Source organism: Neolamprologus multifasciatus, chromosome 4 (assembly GCF_963576455.1).
Source record: "Neolamprologus multifasciatus chromosome 4, fNeoMul1.2, whole genome shotgun sequence".
In the NCBI taxonomy this organism is placed as follows: domain Eukaryota; kingdom Metazoa; phylum Chordata; class Actinopteri; order Cichliformes; family Cichlidae; genus Neolamprologus; species Neolamprologus multifasciatus.
In genome coordinates, this window is record NC_140442.1 from 25,660,378 (window position 1) to 25,688,367 (window position 27,990).

At 40.8% G+C, this 27,990-nt stretch overlaps 3 protein-coding genes across 8 annotated transcripts in view; 1 reads left to right on the forward strand and 2 right to left on the reverse strand.

Moving 5' to 3' along the window:
* The first annotated feature begins 264 nt into the window (after positions 1-264).
* Positions 265-9,460, forward strand: LOC146520624 (uncharacterized). 3 transcript variants are annotated; one of them, XM_085158382.1, is made up of 7 exons: positions 265-555; positions 3,214-3,300; positions 4,105-4,381; positions 4,627-4,796; positions 5,962-6,105; positions 6,203-6,368; positions 6,461-9,460. In XM_085158382.1, the coding sequence occupies exons 3-7, from the start codon at positions 4,123-4,125 to the stop codon at positions 6,655-6,657; spliced, it is 936 nt and encodes a 311-aa protein (XP_085014508.1). In that variant the 5' UTR covers positions 265-555; positions 3,214-3,300; positions 4,105-4,122; the 3' UTR covers positions 6,658-9,460. The 3 variants fall into 3 exon arrangements, with proteins under 3 accessions (XP_085014508.1, XP_085014507.1, XP_085014506.1); XM_085158381.1 differs by having other exon boundaries at positions 265-3,300; XM_085158380.1 differs by lacking the exons at positions 265-555; positions 3,214-3,300 and having other exon boundaries at positions 3,307-4,381.
* Positions 9,461-9,524: 64 nt separating this feature from the next.
* On the reverse strand, positions 9,525-24,416 carry engl (endoglin, like). Of its 2 annotated transcripts, none has more exons than XM_085158374.1 (17): positions 24,310-24,416; positions 22,671-22,786; positions 22,063-22,235; positions 20,357-20,494; positions 20,101-20,275; positions 19,678-19,849; positions 17,723-17,867; positions 17,290-17,482; positions 16,493-16,662; positions 16,235-16,390; positions 14,554-14,634; positions 14,209-14,460; positions 13,559-14,053; positions 11,968-12,109; positions 11,794-11,895; positions 11,417-11,524; positions 9,525-10,464 (listed from the first exon to the last, which is right to left on the reverse strand). In XM_085158374.1, exons 2-16 carry the CDS (start codon positions 22,738-22,740, stop codon positions 11,418-11,420), a joined length of 2,571 nt encoding a protein of 856 aa, XP_085014500.1. In that variant the 5' UTR covers positions 22,741-22,786; positions 24,310-24,416; the 3' UTR covers positions 9,525-10,464; position 11,417. The 2 variants fall into 2 exon arrangements, with proteins under 2 accessions (XP_085014500.1, XP_085014501.1); XM_085158375.1 differs by having other exon boundaries at positions 22,063-22,228; positions 22,667-22,786.
* Positions 24,250-27,990, reverse strand: part of pkn1b (protein kinase N1b) — a 45,307-nt gene continuing 41,566 nt past the window's right edge. For all 3 annotated transcript variants that reach the window (XM_085158373.1, XM_085158372.1, XM_085158371.1), the window contains one exon: positions 24,250-27,981. In XM_085158373.1, the coding sequence (XP_085014499.1) occupies positions 27,778-27,981 (204 nt within the window). In that variant the 3' untranslated portion in view covers positions 24,250-27,777. The remainder of the gene's footprint in view (positions 27,982-27,990) is intronic.

The window sequence follows — 27,990 nt, forward strand, 5'->3', positions numbered from 1 at the left end:
AAAAAAAATTACACAGAAATATAAATTCTGGGTAAAGAACAGAATTCATGGTTCCATCAATACAGAAAGTCATCCAGGTACTGAAGCCCCACACTGCCATCACACTACCAGCACCAGGCGTGACTGTTGTTCTTTGTGTGAAAGGCTGAAATGCTAGTTTTATACCACATGTAATGAGACTATATATGTATGTGTGTGTGTGTGTGTGTGTGTGTGTGTGTGTAGTCACTCGAGGTACTGTAGTACTTATGTCATGTTTACCTTATAATAAAGGAACAAGTAAAATATAAAGTACTATACACCAGACTATCACAGCGAGTAAACATCTGGATCAAAACAAAAGGAAATTGAACTTATGCCTACAATTGTTTTTTCTTGCCTCGCTCTGCTTCAGGTTTCAGGTTCCTAGAAAGGCAGTTTTCCGCCACCATCGGGGGAGCGAGCAGCCCCTGAACCCCCCAAAACAAATGAAGTTGAAAACCCACCGAACCCACCAGCCCGTCTCGGCTCCCTGCACTCCTCTCGTCTGCTCTCCCTGAAAGCCCCTGGGAAAAGGTTGCCAGCCCCCCACCACATCAACCACAGTGCTCTGACATGCCTGTCTTTGTGCACATCAAGGGGAACTCAGCTTCAGTTTGTGCTGCTCACACCAGGAGTCAGATGAGTTGCTTGCAAAAAATACAGCCACATGGAGAAAAGCGTTGGTTTCAGTTCATGTGCCTTTGATTTGATTTCAGTCTGAGGTCAGATTCGGGCTCCAGAAGATATTTGTTCAGAAATGCCATTTTTTCCACTTGTGTCAGTGAGAACTTGCAGTGGGGAATTCTGACAATTTTGCTGACAATTTGGCAAAGAAGTCAAAGAAGTCAAAGAAATTTCAAAGTCTTCTTTGTTGTTAATGACAGTCAAACTCTTAAGCAGTGACTAACATACCGTAGATACAAAGGTAGATATAGGATAGATGATAGAAGATGTTTTCATCTTGTACATTTAATTACTCTTTGTGGCTGACATTTCCGGACAAACAAGTGTATTCATCTTGTAAAACGATAAGCAATAGTGTAAAATTGAGAGGTCGTGTGGAGTTTATGAGATATGTAAACCGTGGTACTTTTCCCAAGTAAGTTTCAGAGAAACAGCCGAGAGTTTGTCATGCCCACAGGGGGCACGCTGTTAAAAGCTGTACAAACAGGGCAAGCTAACATCTGGGCTAATTATAATCTGCATTTGATCAAGTGCTGTGGCTTCTACTAAACTTACATGCCATCTGCACATATGCTGATTCTAAGTGGTTTTTATGAATAGTAACATCTTGAAGCCTGTAAGTAGTACAATTTAAGAATTTTTCTGCTGTCAGTCAAGGGGTTTGAACATTTTTGGGGTTAAAATTTGGGCAAAGATTCAAGAGATTCCGCTTTTGCTCAGCATTCGCACGTGCAAGCTGCAGAATGAGCTGTGAAATTCTGATCTATTTCTGTCTGTGCCTTCAGTTTGATTGGTTAATGTTTTTCTCTCTTCTGTCACTCGAAATAAGCCCGATCTTCCCTGGGAGGGTGTTTTTATCAGACGTGGTATTTTTATTATGATCAAGATAAATGAAGAACTGATTAGTTTATGATACTGATTTCTGGGATATCAGTGTGATAGTACAGATAAAGTAGATTATTTTTTCCAGTCTTCTTTAAGCGTTTTAGAGAAAAGCAGACATAGATTATGCTGTGCTGGGCACATAAAGGGTAAAGTACTTCCCCTTCAGTTCAAGGAAGTTAGGCTGTGTTTGATGTACAGTGAAAAGCACTAGTTTTTGCCTTTGCCATATATATGCATATTTATTTATTACTTTTCATGTAGACTGTGGATTGTAGATTTGGTTCTGGGAACCATAATTAATATAATTTGGGATCATTTTTACACCGAAAATGTCACATTTTTGTAAAGTGTGTTCAAATGTTGGGGTATTTGTAAACTATAAGAACTTGTACATTACGTTTGGCCTGTTCAGGCGTTTGGCAAACTGAGACAAGTAACAAAGAAAAACACAAAAAACAGGGGCAGCAGTGCAATTTATATGATAAAAATGAGTCATTTTAGCCAGTTGCTAGGTGAATGCTAGGCAACGAGATGGTGTCATAATATATCCTGCATAATTCAGCTTTTGTGGATATGAAACTAAAACAGTAGGAGTGTCTAAATGGTAAAAAATGGATCAGATGATTGCCAAGCAACATGCTGACATAGCTGATGTAGATGAGAACCCTCAGGAGTCTAAAGACGTACAAGACTGCCAAGTTTGGCTGCTCAGCTCCTGATGGTCTAGGAGGAATCGTCTCATGAAGAAGCACCGAAACACATAGATAGAAATTTGGTGCATGATAACAATGTGAAAACCCTTTTTTCACTTCTACTTCGACTAACCTTTGCAATGCTTTAAAAACAAACTGCCTCTAGTACCTCTTTCAAACTTGTTACTTTGGTTATTTTAGTTGATTCTGGTAACTGTATATGGGGTGTAGCTTAAGTGTAGCTTACTTTAAAAAAATATGAACACACATAAAGTGTACGATTATAACATGTAATGGAAGGTTTTTTAAGGCTGAAAATGTTAGCTGTATGGGTTCAGGTATAATTTAGGGAAGAATAAAAAATAAAAATATAAACTAAAACTGTGTGGGATAGGGGGACACCACATAAAACACTCCCACATGCTCATACACACGACAGGTAGGTCTACTGTGTAACTGCTACCTCAGTGTCTCAGAAGTAAAGGTTCAGATGTTCACATGAGAACAATGAGATATTCAAACTTTCCAGAGAATGCTTTGTGTATTTACAAGTACGCCCACATGTATAGTCATTAAATCCAGCAATGACACAAGCAAATTTCTCCCACATTAAATAAGGTTTCATCGTGACTTTGGCATCATGACAACTTAACTGATAGCCCCAAGACACCAGCTGATCAACCCTTTCTTTCTTTTATATTTTTATTTATTTATTTTTGTTTAAGTTTGGATTTTATTGGGGTAAAAAAAAACAACAAAAACAAAAACTCCTATAAAACTGGCTGTTAAAAAGATGCCTACAGTGAAAATAACTCATTTTTTACTAATAGATGCGAGCGGGTCAGGGCATTTTGCCACCTCGTGCCTCCAGTCAAACAATGCTCAGCAGCCTTTCAAAATCAAATCAAATCTCTTTGTGTCATGTCATCAGTCGATGGGTGTGAGAAAGTGAAAAGAGGACGTTGTCAGCTACAAGGACACAAGAAACACTCTCAACATCCAGCTGCGCATCACAGAGGTAAGAAGAGCAATTTATCTGGTATCCACTTGTTACTGTGTCATAGTTAATCTCAGCTATATTTTTCCACATTTCTATTTGCACCAAAAACATGACAAATGTAATCATCTGGTGCACTGTGACATATGTGCAGGATATTATTTCAGCAGATAGCGAGGTTAAAATATTGTTACTTACTGTCACTCAGGCTAAAGCTAGCAGAAGATTTGGAGGCAACATTTTTAAGCAAGTTTGAATAAACTAGTTTTACATCCATGCTGTTGCCTCGCCTAGTTGTCTTTTCTGTTTTCGTTTTCAGGGTCTTCTCTTCCTTGTTAAATAAATGAAATTTTATAATGCTAAATTTCAGAGCTACAAATATTCGCCCCTTATGCGGTGACTAAAACAAAAAAGGTTGGTCACAATATGAATCAGTTGTTTTGTGCACGCACTTGTTTCATTTTGAAAACGTGCGAGTCAACATGCGAGGTCAAAATCCTTAATGGCGCCGCTGCTGTTATTATTCATAAGAAAAAAAGAGAGAGAACAGCTAAATATATTGTTTGCACTTCAAATAAAAATATAAAAAGTAGCAGAAGTGTCAGTTTAGAAGATGTATGACACCACAACAGGGTTATCCTCACTGAGGGCTTTGTGCAGGTGGCAGGCTGTATTTCTTAAGGAAACCTCAAGCTTTGGCATTGTAACTGAACACGTACAGGTGCACGACATCTAAGTGCACGAGGCTCTAAAAGTGACATGAAAGAGTTGGCTTATCAGACTCCTGCAGCTTTCTGATACATGATTTTTTTTGCCTCCCATCAGTTCAGTCGACACTCTGCCATGCCAAGATCGTTCCTCGTCAAGAGTAAAAGGACTCACCTCCTCAGCCCGTCTAAGGATGCCTTTAGACAGCAGTGCCTATCCCAGAGAGATGCTGAGGTGCCAGCGGCTGGAAAGGACGGCAGACGCCCTGAAGATGCTGCGCAGCCTTCGTCCCCCATCTATGGGGTCAAAGATTTTGCGGCCGAAGCCTACTTGCCGTGGAGTCGGGTGGCGGTCCGCTCTCACAGTGACCCCACGCAGGACCGTTGGCCTTCAGGTATGAATATTTCTAGCATTGTGTGTGTATGTCTGTGTATACCTGAGCTTGAAATGCTACCACAGTAAATACACAATGTGTGTCAATGTGGCTTGTTATTTAAAACATTACCAAATGGATTCCGGTTACACCAAAGTTCTTTATTTTTCTTGTACTCAAAGCCACAAAAAGAAAAGCAAAAATGGTTCAGAATGATTCACACATCAATGAACTAATGACATTTGTATTCTTATTCTTAAAAAAAGCCCCCTTGGAGAAAATAAACGCTCCTCTGCTGGTCTCGCCATGGTTGGCAGACAGACACCAAGCATCTGAGAGAGAGCGAGAGCTGGAGAGACTGGTCTTCATGTTAGTCAACCACACATCGCACACTGACCTCAAATCTCCCGTCAGTGATTGCCCGCTGTGCGAGAAGGTAGGAGGCCTGTGGGTTGTGAGAATTATTAGTCTTTGCTGTTGATGTTCTTATCAGTGTCACAGAGAAAAAGAAATCACAAGTGGAGAGAATACTCTGAACCGCTTCATCTGTCTGTATGTTCTCATGAGGAGGAATTTGAAATGAGTCCTGATCTCTCTAAAACTTTATTGATAAGAAGATTTTGTTTGCATTTAGAATGCACGTGTTCGTATACGATCATAAGCTGCATGATAAGTTGGAAGCTCATATCCAGAAAAATCTCTCTGCTTTTTGAATCAGCATCGATGACAGTCTAAAAAACACGTATGCTGTTTAAATTGAACACCATTTGTAATCAGCTGTCCTGTTTCCTAACTGGAGCCCGGCTGATGTTGGATTTTTGAGCTCACACTTATTTCAATAATCTATAAAAAGACATAAAAGATTAAAAAACAAAACAGGATTTTTATAATAATTTCTAAATATTACAAATGTATTTTTGGCACATCTTATTACTGAACAGATGACATGTTTGCTTATAACAGCGGTATGTGTTCACAAGTTTTAACTATTTATTGTGATTTCTAGCAGCATCGCAAATACAAAAGGTTTATTATAATAGATAATTAATGCAAAGCTGGCTGACGCCTAACCCGCGTGTTCTCCAAATATTAAGAAAAGACATTTTATTACCTTTATTCAAATGTTTTGCTGAAGATGAAATTCAATTTAAACAATCGAGACGCTTTAACAGACGCCTTCTGGAAACAAACGAAGAGTGAGTGCAGTGTTTGCAGAGCATGCTTAGAAAGCTGAAAGTAACAATTCATGCAATATTGCATCAACCTACATGCGCTAGTCTGATGCAGCCTGCAAGGAATATTGCCATTTACTCTGGTTACTCACAAAAACAATTGCGACTGGAGACGAGAAGGAAGCAGCCAGCCCGGCTCTGCCCACCATGCCAAAATCTGCTTACAAGTGCCTCTCGTTGTTTTATTATGGATCGAACAAATGAAATGCAACAGTACACTAAGATTAGACACTGATTACTTGTTGCAATCAATTTCCAAGGCAATGGTGTTTTGATACAAAGCAATTTTCCATACTGATGAGCTGTTTAAATTCCCCTTATTTAAATTGTTACTCACTAGTATTCTTCTTCATTGTTTGCCTCCCACAGTCTCTTTCAGAAGTCTTAATACCAGGAGGTGGTCTACAGGTTTGTAATGTTTTCTCTTCTCCACTGGCAACATCCCCCACGGCCACAGACATCTCCCACATGCCCTTTGGCTTCAGAACAATCAGCAGCTATGGTAGAGCTAAGGTACAGTAGCCTGATAATACTCAGACTCATAATAAGCTGAACCAAGCTAATCAACGCAGTTCTTAATAGCTGTGTGTTTGTGTGTATAAATGTGCAGGAGCGTAGCTTTGGCTGCAAGGTGTGCGGAAAGGTGTTCAAGCGTTCGTCCACCTTGTCAACTCACCTCCTCATCCACTCAGACACTCGACCCTACCCCTGCCAGTACTGTGGCAAAAGGTTCCACCAGAAGTCAGACATGAAGAAACACACCTTCATACACACAGGTGGGTGAACGCAACAGTTTGATTTAAACCTTGCTCTTAAATGCTCCAGCTCTGAAAAAAAAAAGTTCCCCTTTTTTCCCTCATCTGCTCAGGTGAGAAACCGCATGTGTGTAAGGTGTGCGGTAAAGGATTCAGCCAAAGCTCCAACCTCATCACCCACAGCCGAAAGCACAGCAGCTATCGGCCGTTCAGCTGCCCCCGTTGTCAGCTCAGCTTCCAGCGCAGGGTTGATCTACAGCGCCACCAAGAGACGCAGTGTGGTTACGGGGACATGTACACTCAAACCTGAGCCCATGAAGCAAAGAAAGTAAAAGTGGGCAGGGTGACATCTGTTGTAAATGTAAAAGTCTGAAAAATATGCTTTAAGTAATAACATGCTTAGAAGGGAATAAATGCGGACTGGTTTGCTTGAAGAACTCTACAGGGACATCTTTGGTTAAAAAAAACCTCACAAAAGTCATTCACAAATAATGATAAGGTTATTTTCTGAAGAGTTTTTGCAAAGCAAACGTGTTCCGAAGGTAATGCGATGTTATTTCCATTGCAATATACGTGCGCCTGTGCGTGATTGTCCCATTACTGACTGAAGAGCATGCTTAATGTCCTGCTGCTGGGTCATGACACAGATGACTCACGGTGATCACTCACTGGATTCCCCTTGACTATTGCATGCACATGAAGTCTAATTTGAATTTGCTTTCTGAAAATAAAAGAAAAACACTTTGTTACCATTTCAACAGCACATTTGGTAAAAGTGTTTAAAGTTGCAATATTGTTACATTAAAGTGGTCAGTCGCTTAAAAAAGAACAAAAGACATCCTTCCTGTTTTGGTATATCAGCCGCAGAGTTGTGTGCCTTATCTTTAAGCTAATGGAAGTAATTGGTGTCTTGCAGTGTAAAGCAGCAGCAATGGCTAATTGAGAAGAAAAACCAACAGAAATCACTCAGGAGCTGTTTTCTTTCTACACCAACCAGCCATCTATCTTAGCAGGTAGCTCCAAGACAGGCTGTGCTTATGTGAGCACATGTGTATTAAAGTATACTGAAGATCTACCCAGAGTTCAAGTTTAAGAATGGTCACATCCCACCCAAACGTCAGCAGGTTCAGCAGTTTAGTTACAAATATGAGACACATATTTATAACACAGGCTGCTGGGCTGAATTGCAAATGTGCGTTTTCATATCAAAATGTCGATGTTTCTATGCAGCTGCTTTCCTGTGATGTCGTGCTGTAAACTATGACCATAAGACATGAAAGGAGGCTTCCATCATTAAAACCATTTTCTTTATCACATGAAACGAGAGCTGCTGAGTCTTTAAGCTCGGAGTCTGTCCCTACACAGCTCCTGTCCATGTCAGTCTTCCATTAATCACGTATTATTTTTTTAAATGTATCAAATCAGACAATAATAAATATATCAAAGTAGACTGAGAGCTTAAGTCCCCTGTAATTAAATGTAATTTCAGTGTATTTTATTTAAAACTACAATCTAATTATATTTAGCTACAAACGCTTAAAGGCAGTGACACTGGAATAAGGTGGTAAAAAGAATTCTGGATAGCGAGCAATTTCATGGTAATTGTGGGAAAAATAAGCAATATATTCCAATCTTAAAATATGCTGTCCTTTTCAAGGCTTGGGCCATATTATGGAGTTATTATGTTCTTTACATCTTTATTTCATATTCATTATGTTGATGTGGATGATGGATGTTTAATTATTCAACTGTCCTTTTATTTTACCACTATAAATGTGACAAGGACTGTTCTGCCTTTCCAACTTACCAAAAATACAGTTGAAATTTGCAGGCTTATATGATCCTGTAACGATAAAACCAAGAGCCAAGTCTAACTTTTTTTTTCACTATGACTGTTTAAAGATAACTTTCAAAATGAGTGTTTGCTTTCCTGTAAAACACTGGAAAATCTGGCAAAGTTAAACCGCTCCCTAATTCAGCCTGTGTCCCAAAAAGGAAAGCGTACAATGTAAGATGCTTTTCAAGAACATTATCAAGATATTACACAGTGCTTGACACTACTTCGATGTCATTTCTGTCTCCTTCGCTGTAAAGTTCCAAGAATTTGGTCCACTTTAAATGAGTTACAGTATCATTATTCCTTTGTTTCCTGTAAAAACCTGACTTGTTACCCCCTTATTCTAGTGTGCCTACCTTTAAGTATCAGTAAGTTAATACACTGAATTATTATAATTTCAAATAAAATACATCAAGATTCCATTTAATGAAAGGGAAATTCCACCCTTAATTTACTGACTGTACTGTGTTACCAATTAGACTTTTTCCAATAAGTGCAATACTGTTAAGTTACTGCGTTCCATTTTTCCCTGCTGCTTGATAGTGTCATCCTGTGCGTGTGCAGATGGTGTTGGAGAGAGGACAGGACGGATGGGACTTAACAGTGAGATGTTTATTTAGGATGGGTGAAAAACCAAACAAGAATACAAAACAAAAGGCAAAAGGAGACTCAGACTAACTAAACCGGGCAAAAGTAAACACTAGGAACACAGACCATGGGACCTGAAACATGGAGGGAGGTGAACTGACGTCCCGGCGAGGGACAAAGGGGAACTGACACATTGAGGGAGATTAGGGAAAGCGGCAGCACGTGGGAACACAGGAGGGACAAATTAGGAATAACAAGACTGGGGAAACCAAACTGAACACAAACATGAGACGAGGGACTGCCAAAACAGGAAGTAGCACGCCCACCAAGGGGATAAAAAACATGGAAACACATGACAGACTGGGGGAGACAAAGAATGAAACACATGGAGAAGAATGCGGAGAGCACAGAGACAGGGCGTGAGAGACAGGGCGAGAGACATGACAGACGGGAGGGGACACCAAGCAACAAACCACAGACACCAGATCATGGGAGCGGGAACATAAACGATAACCCTAAAGTAACTTAAAACTGAACTAGAGACCTTGAATAATATAGCAGGGAAATGACCAAACTCTACCATTTCTATTCACAAGAACTAAACAAGAAAACCAACTTAATAAAATCAAAAAATACATTTAACAAGATTCAAAAGGTCCCAAACACAGAACACAGTACCACAACAAATTGATCATTTCTTGAACTGAAACATCAAAAATGGAGAAACAAGTCTGGTCTTTTTTGCACGGTAACTGCCACAGTCTGAACCCCTGAGCAAGGCACAGAGATACATTTCACACCCAGATGCTGTCTACATCTCTTTGATGACTGCAGGATGTAAACATCAATGGCTCTGTCTTGGGTTGAGCTGTGAAACAGCCCAGCAGCACTTCTCAGTTTTCAAAGACAAAATTAAGGTTACTGCACCTTTCAAAATAAATCAGCACAATTTTGTGAAAGGTGTTGTTACTTCAAACCCAAAGATAACAATCAGCCACGGCATGTTTCCCTTAAGCTTTGCTAAGCATGTTTTGTCTATGACTTTGACGTTATGGTTATGCTGTTGAGATGGTTACATTTTTTTGAGACACGAGAGAGAAAGATTGAGACAGATTTTAGCTCATTTAATACATTTTATGTTTCCCACATACACAAAAGATTTCACACACAGATAAACGCAGTTTTAACATCCAGCTGATTCACAACATAAATAGTGAAAACAAGTGTAAAAAGCTGACTGTTCAGACAGGCGCACTGTGACCTCATCTTTGACCTCGCATTCGCTCTGTACGGGCAAAAAAAATAACGTGGTTTCAGAATGACTCGCTCGACCATGTTTAGATTCTGTCAGATTCATATATGTGCCTCCACATGTGATGATTCGCTGCTGCTTTTGAAATGACTCTGCATCGAATGGTTGACAACACCACACAAGACAAAGAAGCTCCTTTTCACTTTGAGTCAAAACTCTTGACTCTCCGCTGCGATGAATAAGCGGCGCTGTATTCACTTTAGCATATACAGTATCAGTCTCTTACATTTCGGATGCACGGCAACGAGCCGTACTCGTGAGGAGAAATGCCCACACATGCACGCACACACACACAAAGAGAGAGAGAAGGCAGCTGCACACACAGAAGTTGTTGAAACCTCTGTCCCAGTTCTCCGTTCTCAGATTTGCAGGAGGAAATCCTGAGAAAGAGATAAAAGAATAACACTGTTCAGACCTATCGGGCATATCAAAGTTGAAATCTGCAGGTGCTCGACATAATGCTGATATATTTTCTGGAAACGACGGTGCTTCTAACCACAACAGTTTATTTTAAATGCACAGCTTTGACATTAGGTCTTTGCAGCCCAGCTGGAGTAAGACGTACAGTTCAACGGCACAGCGGTAGATGCACACCTCTTTAAGTGAAAGAGCACATAGTTAGAATTTATAAGCTACCGAATGCCACTGCTTTCACTTTAATGGTGGTTCAGTCATCACGCCAAAATAACAAGTGGTCTTATTAAAGTGGTGAAGTATATCCATGAAATTGTATTTTTGCACTAACAAGGTCATTCCCAAAAAGGTATCAGACAAATACTTGGGATTTCTCAGAATGGTGTGCAGTGTGTCCTCAAAAAAATTGAGGAAATTGGACAAGTTGAACGCAGCCACAGCCATCTGTAAAACACGGCGGAGGCTCTGTCGTGGTTGGAGCTGCATTTAAGCCAGAGGTGTGGAGGATCTTGTCAAAATTGATGGAATTATGGAATTTTCCTTAAATAAGCGTTTCATTAAATTGCTGCACAATAACAGATATTAGGGCTGACCCAAATCCTCAGCACAGCAATGTAGGTTAACTGTTGATTCTAGATTGGCTGTAAATATGGATCAGTGTCTCTCTGTGTTAACCCTCCCATGATCTGGCAACCTGTTCAGGGTATACTCCTCCACATGACGTTTCCCCAAAAGAGACCCTGTGAATTTCATAGTGATGCCCAAGTTTTATATTTCCCCCTCAAACTAGAAAGTCGCACTGCGTGATAGTGAAATCAGAATATGTTCACAAAATGTAACAATAATAAAATGTGTGCTTGACACAGTGTAACACATTTAGTGATTCCCCTTTGAGTTACCTTCACCATGAGCTCTTACCTCACACTGAGCTCGAGGACTGATCAGACACTGAAGGCGGGTTCCAGATGTTGTGTTCTCCACGAGTCTGGTCTGTTAGATGATCTCTATAAGATGCTGGCCGCTCGGCTGTGGAATAATACAGAAAATATGCAGATAATAAGGTGTATCCTGTTTTCCATCTTTGAAATGAATTTGGGTTTACTGCTAAAACTGCTCTCTGTTCAAAGCACACGATGCAAATTTAAGTTATGATAATTTGGAACAATTAACTGTGCTGCTGTTTCTTTCATAGACTTTCATAGAATAGTTTGGGATCAGTTGGTGTATAAACCTGTATTTAAATGAAACTTGATAAGATGACAACATAAAGAGAACGCACAAGCTGCCTTCATTACCTGTATAATTATAGATGCACCACAACCCCCCCATCAGACCGACACCCATTACAAAGGCTGCAAAGACGATTCCCATCACTGGTCCAGTCTCCACCACCAGGTCTAGAGACAGAGTGTGATATATTTTAAAGACAAAGACAGTAACATCACCAAAATACAGTAAATGATACTCACTGCTGTGCTCCGTCTCTGGTCTGGCCAGCGGAGTGACGCTGAGTCTCTTGATTCTTTGGCCAGTAGGGTTCCTCATTTTAGGTGACAGTGAACTAATCGGGTGGGTGACCACCATGGGTCTGGAGAGGTTTCTGATCTCACACTGAAGTGGGAATACAGGAAAAGGTTTATGCTTTAGTTTTACTGGCTTCACCTTCCAGTGCCATGATATCAGAGGAAAACGTAAGTGTTAAAAAGTGTAAATCATAATAAAGTAATTGTAAAAAGAAAGTAAACCCTGTTTCAGTTCTAAGGTTTTATACATCAGCACATATTAAACATAACCTGGTCCTTAGCAGATATGAAATTAGGTAAATATAACCTTAGAAGTACAAAACAAGGCATGAACCTGTGTCATTATTTATTCAACAAAAATTAGAAAATTAAATGTTGAAGCTGTGTGAATATATCCCATAATTCATTAGCTTCTGGAATCACCTTTTGAAGTCAATTCAATTATTTTTATATAGTGTCATATCAAAACATATCAAGGCAGTCTGGTATAATAATAATAATTTTTTTTTTGTATTCTTACAAAGTTACTTCAGTTAATTGAGGTTTGCAGGCATTGATTTATGCACAGCTCTCTTAAGGCCCCATCACAGCATTTCAGCCAGGGTGACGTCTGGATTTTGAGCGGGCAGTTGTAAACCTTGATTTTTTTTTACTTTTTCAGCCACTCTGTTGTAGATTTGCAGCTGTGCTTGCAATCATTGTCTTGTTGCATGATCCAGTCTGGCTGAAGCTTTAGCTGTTGGACAGATGGCCTACTGTAGAACAATTTGGGATACAGAAGAGTTCATGGTTGACTCAGTAACTACAGTATGCTGGAAAACAAACCCAAATCATGAGGCATTTGGTATTCACCAAACACGGTGTTGTGCATTATAGCCAAACATCTCCACTTTGTTCCTGTCCTTCCAAAGGACAATTTTCCAGAAGCCCTTTGATTTGTTCAGATACAAATTTTCAAACCCAAGTCATTCTGCCATGTTTGTGTTCCAAACAGGTCACACCTATTCAGTCTTTTTCTAACTGTACTGCCGTGAACTGTAATATTTAACATGCTAACTGAGTCCTGCAGAGTCCGAGATGTAGATCCTGGGACTTTTGCAGTTTATCTAACTTTAGGACCTGATAAGGACCAGATTATTTCCCCTGATATACAAAACTATGTCCTGGTGTTTACCATGACTCTACTACAAAACTATTACATAAGGTTGCACATTCAAACATGTTTTTAGCGAATATTTGGCTCTTTATTTTTTTTAAAATAAAGCTGACCTACTTTCTTACACAGCTTGGTGTGAAGGCTAACACAGTTCACTTTACCTACATTTTTTAAAATCTAAGACTAGGTAAGCTAACTGGCTCCTGGCTTTAGGTTTCTCAGTGAGCTTTCAAACACATATTGGTTATCAATCTTCTCATCTAATGCTCCACAAGATGCCTAACAGGCACTTTATACAAATGACCAAGCTACAGTTTCCCTGCTCCATCTTAGTGCTTTTGACAAGATGATTTATTTGCTATTTCTTCTGGGGTTTTTTACCTGATGCCCGGGTGATCTAGATAGAAGCAGAGGCATGCGTGGCCTGCCCTGACAGTCATTCTTTATAGTTTCCTTCATGGGTTCCCCTCTAGTTGTGTCAGAGACACAGAGGCGAAGGCTGCAGTGGAGGAACTGCATTGAGTCGTTATAAACTGGTCGTAGAATGAAGCTGAATCTTAAGGGCTGTATCTCCTCCTCCTCTCTCACACTCATGGTCCTCTTGTCTCTCCCTCCTCCACTTTCTGCTTTTTCACCTGTTTGATAAATTCTGCCATTTCCCAGGCCCTCTGTCTCTTCCGTTTCCTCTACTACTTCAACGTTATCTTCAGTCTCCTCTTGCTCATGTTTTGACTTCGCACTGAAGGTCAGTGAAGGGTCAGAGGAACAGCCGTTACTTATCACAGTCCAGAAAGGCGATTTTTTGGGGTCTGAGAAAGAAGAGACTACGCATGACTTCACTTCCACGACATCTGCGAGAGGTGCTTTAGCTGAAATCTGCAGCAGAAAAAAATGATGCAGAATATATCATAGTTATAATTAAGTAGCTTTCATGTTCATTAGATGTATTTAAAAAAGTAAGCTGTGAAGAAGTTAGTGCGACAGTTTACATCACAATATCAAATCGAAGCGAGAAAACACATGAAAAAGACCTGGACATAGACACGCTGGTCAGCGGTGATGACACACGGACCAATCCGCCTCTGCTCGTAGCTGTCTGTGACAAAAAGCTGCAAAAGAAGAACAGGCCCAGATCTATGTCTGGGTGTTGGGAAGTGGCTTAGGTCTGGGGTGGGCCACAAGCCCTCTGGCACCCAGGGGACCAGTTCTGTCTGCACAGTGTTTACATTCTCATTAGCAGCAGCGCTGCTCGGAGGGCCAGGGACAGCAGAAAAACAGCTGAACTGAAAGAAAACAGCACAAGGTTATGTATGAAAAATCTTGCATGAAAACTGTTAAATATAAGACGAATGTAAACAGACACACAGACGTCTCACACGTATGCCAAGTGGACCTTTGGACTTCTCAGTCTCATTGAGTGAAAGGATGGTCTGAGGTTTGTCCCTCCATAGTAACAGCTGGTCAAAAAGGACAAACAGAAAAATCAAACTCACAGTCACTCTCAGTCTCCTTCTCCTGGGGCATATCTTTCCACTATGAAAATGAGTCTTTCAGGTGGTGTTTTCCTCACAAAAATATAAAATATACAAATAGTATCAATACCATCATAATGTATAAATTGCATTCATCCTGTGGTGTGTAAGCTTAGTTTTATGCCCTCTGCTATTTTCTGTTTCCGTTCTAAATTTTTACTCTGATGAGGCACTAATGATTGGTCAATATAGAAACCTGCTCCTCTCATTACCTTGACTTTACCAAGTCTCGAATGTTCCCAAACTTGCTGCAACTACATGACAAAAATCTAACTTTAGAAGTTTGTTGCAGCATCTTTGGCTTTATGCCTTGATTAGACGTCTTTCAGAGAGAGTTGTAACAAAAGTTGTTGAATAATTTGCAGATTAAAGTGACTATAACTAAGGACAGATCTACTGAATTTTCAAACATAGTTGCGCTAAAGAGTACATTGAAAATGTTGGGAGTGCAGGTACCCCAGACCCCTCTCTTCAGCTACACCCCTGCTTCAGTGATCTTGGGCCAACCCATTTGAGAAAACCTGACATCAAGATTTTCATATTTACAACCTTCAGTCTTCTTTAAGGCCCATTTATTTTTTGTGACTTTCATCAACGTAGCAAGAAGGTTATATGTGTCATGATTAGGGATGGGTACCGGTATCCGGTGCCATGATGGCACCGGATACTGGTTTTTAATTTGTTTTTACTCATTTTTAATTAATTTTTATTAGCTGGCCTTTGACTCAGTGGGTAACTGACAAGTTATTTTATTGTTATTTATTTATTGTATTTATTATTCTTATTGTATTTATTATATTCCTGCTGTACAGCAGGGCCATGTGTTGTTTTTAAGGTGCTATATAAATAAATTATGGTATATTATGGTATGCTAAGAAAGAGACACAAGGACGGATGAGCTGAAGCTTGCTCACCTGCTTCATCAGCTCTTCAGCCTCCCTGCCCGAATTCAAATTGGCCCAGATTGCCTCTTCACCTGCATTAACCCACAGTTGCCTTAAGCCTGTGTTGTTTGTCTGTTTTTCAATCATGTTTCCATCCAGCCTCCCGCCTCTGAGGGGACATTTGCTCTCACTTAATTTGCCTCTGTGCAAACACCCATTTTAGGCTTGACCTCAGCAATGTTCTGGTCACAATGACCTGGGTCGCAAGTCTTACCAGGACAACTTCCACTTACCACAAATTTAAGTGGCTGTTATGCACTACATGCCTTTTTTTCCTGTACCATGAGTAAAGGACATTTGTTTTTGTTTTGAACGCAAACGCTTTCCTAACTGTGTTCTGAACGTTTTCCTGTTTGTCCTGTTTCCTCCCTTCAGATTTTTTTTTTTCATTTATTTTTTGACAGCTTGTTTTGAATTACATCCACAGCGATGCAGATTTTTTTCAAAGACAAGATCTGTATCATTCTTTTCCTCGTGTGACAGAAGATATAGAGAGGAAAGTTAGGGTTTAAGTAACAAACAAAGACAGAAAATTCTCCAAAGTTTCAATGGTTTTTTGTTGTTGAAATGTCTTATCTCACCGTGTTTTTGTACTGCACCCCTCTAGGCTCTCCCAGGAGCAGGCCCTCTGTCCCACAGGAAATGACTGGGAACACTAAAAGGAAATGGCTCCCATTGGACTCAGCCTGGCAAGTCAGGTCACGCAGAGTCACGGCAGCCACCGGGACAGACAAGCTCTGAAAGAGAGCACTGATGTGAGGCACTACAGAATATCACAGCGTGAACAGCTGCTTTAGGTTTGTCGCTGCTTCTAATTTAGATTTTAAAAAAGTTAAGACCTGCAGAATGCTTCTGTCCACCGTCACGCTGAGGCGTCCGCCCTCACAGTTCACTGTAAAACCCTGCCGGCCTTCTCCTGCTCTGCTGCCACCATTCAGCCACTGCCTCAACCTGCGCTCCTCTGCCTCAGGAGGCCTTGCAACCAGTGGATTCGTCACTGCAAACTTACCTGTGATACAGATAGGAGATCAAGAGATACAACCATTCACTCAAACATCAAAATCCTTCATTCAGCTGTAAATACTATATGGAATAAATACTATGAGTAAATACTATGGAATAATTTAAATGAAAAAAGACCAAACAAATGATATATACTTTCTTTTGAGTGAAAAAATGAAATTCAAATGTTCAGTTTATACAGCCCATTCTCACTCCTGAGGTGTAACATCCTGACGATTTGTCACGTCCTGCGGCGTTCCTGAGGAACGCGAAAGTTGACCTTCTGCGTTCTTATGCTACGCGCCGGGTTATGGGTGAAATCCAGTAGAATTACGGTCCCGCGGTACTACATGTTCCAGCCATGTATTCCAGCCCTAGCCATAACCTTATCCCTAACCTTAACCAGCACTTTAATGGTGTTAAATAGTGTTTGCCAAACTGATTTAAGCAAAATAAACGAACATGTGTAGATTGATTCCAAACGGTTCTCATGTTTCCTCATTTTTTCTGATCTTGTCATTTAGGGACGTGTTGGGTGCCCAGAAGCGTAACATGTTGACAATTTGTCACGTAGCGTAAAATATTATGCTTTGGAAGTGAGAACATGTTGGTTCAGACACAGAAGAGTCCCGACCTGCTTCTCCCTCAGCCAGCCGGATCACAAAGTGATTGGCCAGGTCGGCCTCAGTGTATGAGGTCACCGTGGTGAAGCCACTCTCACGGGCCCAAAGGAGAAGGTCCGAGATGCTAGACAGGTCAGGGTCGAATGTGCTGGCCACTGTTAGGCCAGGCTCAGGTGGGTAGGGTGGAGACACGCTGTTGGAGGACTGTGTAGACAGCAAGATGAAGCATAATACAAGTAAAGATCAAGTAGAGTCAAGGACACTGTGGCACAGAGCAATACAATAAAGTGTTTTAGACTATGGCCAGTAATGCTAGGACCAGTTCTTTTTGGATTTGGTCACAATAAGAATGATTTGTAGCCTTAGATTCCTGTTAGCTGTGTGTTAAAAAAACAAAACAAATCCCACCACGATGGTGATGTAAATGACAGCTGATGCCCTTACATGAACAGAGATGCGACCCTGGACGCTATGGGCAGTAATGGCCCAGTTGACGGGCACAGAGCTGCTGAGAATCAACACAATCTTGTGCGCTCTTGAGTCGGCCACTGGAGGCACAAGCGATACAGTCACCTCTACCTGCATGGAGCTGAAGAAGAGTGGACAGAGAAAACAACGTTTAACCCAAACGGCATCATCTGGGGCCAAATAAATGAAGTAGTACAGAAAAAAAAACCCTGCAGTTCCTTGAATCACCACTGGAGTTGCTCTATTTCAAATTATCCAACTTTAAACTAGTTTCAGTACCACTCATAACTACTCTATGATGGGTGAATACATTTTAAACTGAGCTTTTTATACTGAATTAAGGCTTAAGCTTTATATTATTAGGGGCATTTCAGGGGGGTTAGCCCCCCCCCCCAATAATCAGACCCAACCAATATAAGCCCCCCAATAAAATTATGAATTATCTTGCATAAATAGGTTGTTGATTTTCTTTACTCATTTCAGGCATTACCAGCAAAATAGTTGCATGTTTAATCATCTGGGAATTTGTGTTTGTGCTGTTGGTGAATTATCTGATAATAATATTAAGGCTTACTTTGTGGTTCATTGTACTAATATACTGTACACTCTGAAGTGTTTTTCTTCTTTGTTAACCAATGTGCAGGTATGTGTAGCAGTGTAATGCAGCCTCATAACCAGGCTTGATAAAGATACCTGACAAATAGAGGTGGGTTTAGAAATTGATTTCCCCGATTCAAATCGATTTTAGCGTGAGTAAAGCAATATCGCTTCATGAAAACCTGAATCGATTTTTTTCCTCAGCTTAAAGCCCACAAAACAATTTCAGCGACCACAAAACAGCTAAAACAGCAAACGAGAGCAGAAACTGATTCTGCAAAAAGATGTAAACACAAAACACGGATCGTTCAACCGACGTCACGTACACGGACGGTGCTGAAAGCCGACATCTCACAGATTCTGATGCTGCAGGTTTTGTCGCTTTCCGACCAAAATTCACTGAACCAGCAGCAAAAGGTCAAAACTACGCTTCACGTTTGATAAACATCGTCACTAATTCCCTCTTACTTTTGCTGTTTTGCTTCCACTTCCTGCACAGCTCTCTCTCTCTCAGTGTACTTCAAGAACAGTTTCCCATCTCAAATCTCGGTTTTCTGCATTATTCGCTTCCTTATTATGCACCAGTCTACTGTTGTGTTCAGAGGTGTTGCACGTTGTTTTTTCTTAAAAATAACCTCCGACAAGAAAGCCTAATTTCTGATGTTCATACCAAAGAAACTTAAACTTTTACAAAATATGCCAAATTGCAAAACACTTAGCCGTGTCTCTACTAAAACCTCTGTAACTTTGCTCAGACTACATCAGGTAATTTTCATATCTTGATTCATGGTTTTCTTCATCTTTTAATTTTCTGCAGAATATTTTTAAGGCGGTTATCTGCCATAAAAAGCCAGGCCAGGAAAATCTGCATCATGTTTTTCTGTGTTTTATCCTCCGTTACTTTGACACAAAGGCATCTGCTGTGATGCTTACATCTCTGATGAAGTCTCACAAGTATCAGCTTTCTTTTTATACATAGATATAAAAATATGGATATGTACTGAATTATAATATGAATTATAATTATAATATTACAGAATAATACAGAATTATAATATTATAATATGTCTGAGTCAAAATTGAATCAAATTGGGACCTTGTGAATGAGAATTGAATCAGTTGTAGAAATCAGTGACGATACCCACCCCTACTGACAAATATCATCATTTCTGCCTAGAAAAAGCAAGATGGAAAAACCCAAAATGCTAAAATAAAAAATGGCAAACAGCGAAACAGAAAACATTGGCTACCATCATTTATATACAGGCTTTGCGGCTGTAAATCGATTCTAATTTCTGCTTTTGCCAGGACATCAAGTGGTTGCTTGTTCTCACCCACAGAGGCCTGAGCCTGATGAATGGAGCTTGATTACGTGGACCTCAGGGCTAGCTCCGCCTACATTCAAGTGGGCACAACCGTGCACTTCCTGTGGCTGCAAGTCAGAGGTCATGTAGTTGCGAGAGATGAACATGGACTGCAGCTGACACACAGCAGGCAGGTTTGGATCTGTAATATGGAGACAAAGTAAGAGAAAGTTTAGAAATGGAAGCTGACCTAATGCAAAAGTCTGGTAGAAATGACTCATCTGACTCATAAGCCATCAGATGTTTGCAGATGTTTGGATTCATCATTTGTTTATTTTACCGTAAATTATTTTTCATTTGTGGATATTTTTGTGTATAAAAACTGCAAAGCTTAAATACAAAATCACCACTAAATTAGATTTTTGAGCACAGGATGTGGATTTGGTGGCTCACCCTCTCCCAGTTGAAGGTAGACTCGATTGCCATGTGATGAGTGTGTCAGAGAGGACAGGTTGCCATGATGCTTCAGAGCCCAGCGATGCAGCGCACGGGGACGAAAAGGCAATGAATGCACCGTCTGGACGTGCAAACGCAGGGCGCTGGACTGTACGCTGGCGTTTGAGGACACCTAGCAGTTGAAGGCAAATAAATAATGAATGAAACTGCAGAGTGCACTCTATCAAAACTGCTCTTCTGCACAATGACTGACCTGCACCAGGACCTGGAGGTTGGAGGGCAGTCTCTCGGCCTCCAACCACCAGGTAACTGGGACTTTGGAGATGAGCACTAGGTGGACAACCCTCATAGGAGAAGGAGACAGAGACAGAGGCTTCATCAGCACTGTCACCTATAGGGAGGAGAGGAAAAGGCAGCCCGCTGTACATTCAGCACTTTACAGGATAAATGTACTTCAGACAGTTAGGGTAGCTCCAAAGCTAACCACATGTAGCAAACTTAACTTAAAATACACCAAACACATTTACAGCACTTGTACAAATAAAAATGTAACAAATAGAATAAAATAAAAACATATTTGTTAGTCTTGTATTTGTGTGCCTGTGTAAGCAGCTAGAGCAATTAAATACATTTCAGCATTTTTGGTTGGGAAGCTAACGCTACTTAAAATGTTTGGTAGCACTTTATAATATGACCCACAACTAACAGTGTAATTATATGTACCTACAAAGGCTTCCCAGCAGATACAGTAGAGTAAATGGGTAGCAATTCAAGTTTTCACAAGAAAGAAGAAATAATTCTATTGTAAAAGTCGAGGTTTCCTCATTTTACAGCGTAAGTGTAGCTTGTTTTCCCACTAAATTACCCAGAAGTCACACGTCTTACAACTACTTACAGTATAGTTATTTCTTTCCTCTCAGATCATCTCAGGCTGTGTTTTTTTAACATGGCAGTCAGCTGACTACACTCTCGTGGACTCTGCAGTCACAGATCTCGATCCAAAAGATCACGCTTGGGATGTGGTGGAATCAGTGATGCAACTGTGTGACGCTATCGTCTCAATATGGATTAACATCTTATAATGGTGGGTCCAACACAGTTGTAGCAAGATGTACCTAATAAAAGGGGGAGGGAGTATACATCTCCAATGTCACAGTGTACTAAGCCTGTGATCTTTTGCACAAATAATCGTCTGTTCATCATCGTGTTTGACATTTTTATCATAATTAGTCATTCTAGACTTACAGGAGGTTTAATGGAACTTTGACCCTCTTCCTTCCCCCAACAAGTCACAGAGGTTTCTTCCTGTTAAAAGGGAGTTTTTCCTTCCCACTGTCATTAAGTATTTCCTCAAAAGGGGGTTATCTGATTGTTGGTTTTCTCTGTATTTTTGTAAGGTCATTAGCTTCCCATACAAAGAGCCGACTGTAGATGTAATTTCACACAATATAAATAAAACTATCATCATCAATCATCAGTGAGAGTTTGCACCATATTTAAAGAAATTCCCTTGAGACTGTTGTGACTTTTATTATAAAGAAATGTCCACAAGATCATGCTGAGACTTAATATTATTTATTTATTTTAATGTTTTCCCATAAAATCTGCCTTTTTATAACAGAATCAGCTCAATGGTGCTACACTGAAATTCTGTTGGTAATGTCTTTGTGATATAAAGGGAATTAAATGGATTTAAAAAGCTTATTTGAGATAGTTGACACGTTTAAAGCTAAACATTATCATCACATTTTAAAGGAAAGCATTTGGCAAAGAAACCTTATTGTTCATGCGTGTTTCTGCTCTTAGTTTACAATCAATGAGACTGATTGATCAGCAAGTGACTGGAATCAGATTTTCCAGCTTTCTTACGGCCCATTTGAGTCAAAAATTTAAAGCTAAAACCCAGACTCAAATAAAAGCCCCCCTGCTCCTGAAGCCGGGGTCCTTGGTTTTTGCTACCTTGTTTTCTGGGCTGTTGGTCACTCTTCTTAATGCAATGACATGAGTCTCCTTGTTTCCGCGTTCTCTAGCAGCACAGCCGGGGCCTGCCTCAAACCTTTCCAGCAGACCCTGAACCGGATGTCGAGCGCCCACTGGACCAGCCACCGAGCAGTGCGGCTCTCCACTCTGAGCTGGAGAGGAACAGTGCATGCATCACTACAAAATGTGTTAAACCTGAAATATATATGCACAGGAAGTACATTCATATCTGCTGCAGCAGCGTGATCACTGTGTAAAATAACAAATAACATGAGACATGAGTGCTTCCCCATGCAGGCCTCGCTGAGTTTCACACTATCCTTCTGTATTCCTCCTTGTTTCATTGTGTTTCTTCTCCTCCTTTCTCTCCCTCTAATGTGTGGGTGACACAGTACTCTGATGTTTCTACATTTTCTCAAATCCCCGCCTGGGGGGGTGGGAACTTGTCCAAAAGAAAACTATGTAGCAACTTTCACTTTCATTCTGACACTTCATGTAAAGACCTTTGGCTTGGGCACAGGAAATACCACATTTACAATTCGCTATGTCTTCACGCTGTGTCTCCTGCTGGGTGTCGTTGGACTTACCTTCTGGGTGCTCCAAGAGGAAAGAGAGGAAGAATAAAGTCCATCCAAGTCCATACAGCGAAGGCATCATGACAACTACTTCACCAGACTGACCGAATGCTTTTTTAGTGTAACACCTTAAAAACACAATCAAACATGCAGTTTATGTGCGATTTTTAACTCAGTTATCTCAGTATGCCTGTTTTTCACCAAAGCAGAAAAGCTTCAGATAAGCTTGATTAATAATGATCAAAATAGGGACTTTTGGTTTAAAAAAGCAAGCAACCTTGATATACTCCCCCTGGACACATTATTAGAGACATCTGTTCAACTGGCCATTAATGTAAATATCTCATCAGCCAATCACATGGCAACAACTCACATTTAAGCATGTAGACATTGTCTGAGCTTCAGACCAGGGGAGAAACCTGACTGATGTAACATTGACATGGCCGTTGGTGTCAGACAGTGTGGTTCGAGTATTTAAAAAACTGCTATTTTGCTGGGATTTTCCCAAACAATGATCTCTAGGATTTATATAGAATGGTCTGAGAAAGAGACAGCGGCAGCTCTCAGGGAGAAAATGCCTCACTGATGTCAGAGATCAGAGGAGAATAGCCAGAATGTTTCGAGCTGAAGACGACAATAACTCAACGAACACGCTTTACAATCAAGGCATGTGTAATAGCATCTCTGAATGCACAACTCTCTCCCACATAAACAGGACCTCATCTATACCCTTAATGATGAGTTTTGATACCTTAGTAAATATAAACAAAGATGTTGTTTGATGAACATTAGAATAGTTCATGTGTTTTTCCAAGTTTAGGTGCATCAGCAGAGACCACCCTCAATAATTTCTGATGCAAGCACAGTTTATAACAGAAACTGCCCGGGTCAGAAAAGAGGTTCAAGGGTCACTCTTAGTAGGCTTTCAAGGATAAAGAGTTAATGTACCCATCAGCTGATGGGGATAACACACCATCAGGTAACATCATGGATGTGCAGCAGCTGTTTGATGCTATCACCTTAATATGGACCCAAAACTGCTGCAGAAAGGTGTACCTAATAAAGTGTCAGTTTAAAAAAAAAAACATTCAATAGCAACAATCAACCAATCAACCAAACATGTTCCTCTGGGAAAGAGTTTTGAATGAACTGTCACAATAAAAAACGGTTTCAGTCTTTTAAATAATACAAAAACATTTCGTCAAATTTATGAAATCAAAGCTTTTATCAAACCATTCTGACTTAAGTGCACTGACCCCTGACTTACTCTGTTCAGCTTTTTTTTCCTTTTTGCTTGCAGAAATGCGCTGACATGGATCAGAACGTGCTTGAGCATCAGTCTGATCCATGCATGGTCCACGAATGTACTGAGAACCAGTCCATACTGCTCAGGAAAGCATGCAAAACATCCTGAGCAGAACAAACACGCGCTCTGCAGTCTGTGTCCGAGCTGCTAACTTGATTCATGCTTTAAGATAGTGAAACATGGAGACTGGTGTTCTCATAATTGTATTTTTGTGGCTGCTGTTAAATTCCAAGAAAGTTCCGGACAGATAAGTCGTGCTAGTCGAGTCTTCAGGAAATTGCAGGATTCCTAAAAACTCTCTCCCTCCAGCGGTCTGCGCTTTTGGGGGTGAATACAGTCACTCACCTGCGGCTCCTCGAAGGCACAGGCTGACTGCTGGTCCAGCTGTTTGCTTCAGACTTCACTGTATTCACAACTCTGCGCACACCCCTCTCATTTCCTAAACACACTATCACACACCCTCAACATGTCAAAACAGACCAAATACAGAATAAGAATAAGAATAAGGAAAAAAAGCGCAACTCTCAGCTGTGCGGGCCATCGGGCATCTTTAGCCCGCTGAGGTGCGTCTTGTAAGAAATAGATTTCTCCGGGTGAAATTCATTTTACACATGGAGTAATGCCGAAGGGGAGGGGGTGTCGGGGGGTGGGCAGCTGTAAAGACACAATTGAAGGGGCAATGGGAGGGACTGCGGGATGGTGTGACAGAGTGGAGAGAGAGACGGCGAGGAGAGGAATAAAAGGCTCTGGAGACGTCTCCAAACGTAGATGGTAACAGGAAGGAGGAGTAGAGGGAGAGAAGGAGGGAAGAGGAGGGAAAGAGGAGGACCAGGGTGGACCTCAGAAGTTTGACTGGCAGGGGAAATGTGAGAGTGATACCGGGAGGCGGGGTGGAGGGTGGTGGGGTATTTAAAAAAAAACAAACCCAGGCACACACAAACACACACATTAACTGGTGTGTCTTCTTATCTGAACCTCTGAAACACCTTTCTAAAGAAAACATGATAGCAAACCAGTGAAAGCCCACAGCAGCTTTTCCCCAATAAGCAGCCTGAGAGCTTGTTCATCATCTATTTTATGCGTGGATGGGGAGGGGCTTGTTTTTTTAGGGACACTGTGCTGATCGTAAAATCTTGTTTTTTCTTGGCTTTCAAAGTGGAAAGAAGTGATAACAGTGAGCATACATTGTCAAGGTTGTGATTTTGCTCACCTGAAGAGCAAAATCGCAACCTCGCCAACCACAGAGTTTTTAGCTCCATCTTTGGTCTCCCCACTCACACTGCTGAGCCTGCTGCTGTCCAGTGTGGTGTTGAATAGGCAGTATGAAGGCTTTTTGCCTTCTGGCCAAAAATGTTTCTATGGGAAAGGGAGTTTGCACCAAAGCTGTAGAGTTGTGAGCACAACAACTAAACAAGGAGATAATTCTGCTATAAATTTCAGAAAAGCCAAAGAAATCAGGCGTGATTTCATGTTGTTATGGAAGTTTAGACAGTCCAAATACCAAAGTTTTGCATGAGACAAAAATCTTAAACTGTGCTTTAACAAATGGGCATATCTTCTGAAATGTGAAGCCGACATGGATGTGCCTGAAACCTAATGTCTTTCTAATGGTCAGCAGGGGAGACTCAATGTGATTGTCCCAAAGTGTATGGGAACACAAAACCTCAGCTCCCTCTCTCTTAAAGCTTTCCTGATAAGTCGTGGAGGAAAATCAAATATCACCTCATTATGTAGAGTTTCAAAAAACCCAAACAGATTACTGCAGATCGTGCATTTCTCTGACTTTTACAGTGTCTACATCCTTCTTTTTATATACAGTCCATTAAGTAAACCTGAAATGAATCAGGGGGCTGTACCCAATCAAAATACAAAGATTCTCATCATATCATTGTAGATGTCACAGTAAGAGGGGGGACAAGATTTACAGTATTAAAGGACTTGTCTAGTTTCCTCAGATTTTTTAAGAACAGACTGCGCACCATGCCGACCTCTTTGTAAATCACCTTGTTGGTGCAAAAATACTATTTTATGTCTGTCAAAGTGTTTTATCTTAGAGTCAACTAAATAAATGGGAACAAACTGTGGTTTAGTGACAGGCTGCAAGTAAATAAAGTGCAATTTTTAAACATGATCTGTGTCTGTGTACTTTAATTGCATAATAGTTCCCTTAAAGCACCAATAATGATACCAGCTGGGACCCTGAGTAACTCAGATATGTTTAGTCATCCTTTTACATTTTACCTGTTTTTTTTTTCCGACCTTAATGAGCAGGGATAAGTGATCCACTCCCCAAATCCAAAATGCTGTGGGGTCAGTGCGACACAAGAAAGAAATTACACGCACATCTGTGTGCTGCTCTCCTGCAAATCACCCTTCAATTAAAGCAATCACAGAAACTCTGCATACATCTGCGCCATCGCTCAGTCAAAACTCTTTGGACTGGTCTTTCAGCTGCCAGTAACAGACTACATTGTTAGTTTTCATTTTTATTTCATTTTACTTATTGTTTAAAAAGTAAAATGTAAATGGTTTTTATTCATTTTAATGTCACTTTTAGTCCTTTTATTTATTACAGTACGGGGGTTTTCAGGTATTACGATAAACACCAAACACTTTTAGCCTAACAAACTGTTTGTACTGAAGCTTCCCGAGGCTTGTTGACAAATATCACTAAGCTGATATAGAATTAAAATCAAACACACTTCCTGATTATTCTTATTTTATCTTAATTCTGTCGGCTCAAAACATTTTTTCAGGTTTTTGTCTATTTTTTCGTTTTTCTTTAAGTAAACAAAACAAATTCTTCACACCTCTTTTTGAGTTTATTTTTAGTTTAATATAAAACCACAAACCTATCGTAAAGAAACATTTTCTTTGAGGAACCTGGAGTTCAAATCATTTCTTCTACCCGGACCGATAGGTTTCCTTTATCGCTCACATGTGCGTGCGAACAATTTGCTGATGTAAGAATATACGGCAGATGTGTGTGTTGTTGGGGGGGGCATTAAATCACCAAATTTTCCAAAGTTTGGGTTCACATTTTTACTGAGTCAACACATTTCACCAGCAAATGACAGAGGAAGAAACACAGATGAGGAAAAAACAAAACTTTAAAATCACAAAAATTGTAAAAGCTTCCTGTCTCTGAAAAACGATTGGAGTCAAAAATCTGTGTTGTACCAAAAGTCGGTGGGAACGCAACACAAAGACGACTGAGCAAGACCCTCCACTTGCTCCTGCCTTTCTTTGGCTTAATCAAAAGAAGAGAGCCCCTCTTTCCTCTGGCTCCCCCGGGTGGTAATGTACGGGTGGTGCACGATTGCGGATCACGTGGATACATTCATGACTGAGGCAGGGGACAGTGCACATGGCTAAACACACACTGTAGCAGCAACAGACAGCAGAGATAAAGGGACGACAGAGTGTAGCAAATGCAGGAAAAAAAGAGCGCTTCCTGTCAGAATCATCACATTTTTTTCACTCTTTGTGATTTTGAGGCTCTGTGAGCGTTTCAAACAAACAGCAGGATCTGATAACCTGGATTATCTTCAGTTCTTCTCGTGACCCCCCCACCCCCCCACCCCCAAGACAGTCTGTTTGTCACTGCCTGTGTTTGGAACGCGCAATCATTGACGCTCGGCCCGGCCAGTGCTTCGTCTCATCGTGAGCACGCGGAGAAGAGAGTGCTCCTCGCTTCTCATCAACATCAAGTTCCTCTGTGCTTTTACAGCAGCCTTTCACTTCTCAGTCTCCTCTCAGAGTCTGTGGCTGGCAGTGGGGAGCTAATAACCCTTTGACCTCTGACCGCGGAGCCTAGCAGAGGTCAGAGACGTAGTCAAAATCCTTAAAGTAATCTTGCTCCCTACGGGAGAGGGCTCGGCGCTCACGGGGAGGCGTGAGGGTGGGAGGCTCGTTGGTGAACTCCTCGTCGAAGTTGCTGACGTCTTCTTTCCCCACTATGTTGGGAACGAACGGGGGCGGGACTTTTCTCTGCAGGAGTGCCTCCCAGTCCATTACCTGAATGGG

Coding starts and splice junctions, on each gene's coding strand:
- LOC146520624 (XM_085158380.1), top strand. CDS start 4,081: ATGATTTTTTTTGCCTCCCATCAGTTCAGTCGACACTCTGCCATGCCA. Junction 4,382..4,626: donor GCAGGACCGTTGGCCTTCAG/GTATGAATATTT, acceptor TCTTAAAAAAAG/CCCCCTTGGAGAAAATAAAC. Junction 6,106..6,202: donor GCAGCTATGGTAGAGCTAAG/GTACAGTAGCCT, acceptor ATAAATGTGCAG/GAGCGTAGCTTTGGCTGCAA.
- engl (XM_085158374.1), bottom strand. CDS start 22,740: ATGATGCCTTCGCTGTATGGACTTGGATGGACTTTATTCTTCCTCTCT. Junction 17,868..19,677: donor TCAGGCTCAGGCCTCTGTGG/GTGAGAACAAGC, acceptor ACTCTTCTTCAG/CTCCATGCAGGTAGAGGTGA. Junction 14,635..16,234: donor GGGTGCAGTACAAAAACACG/GTGAGATAAGAC, acceptor CTTTTTGACCAG/CTGTTACTATGGAGGGACAA.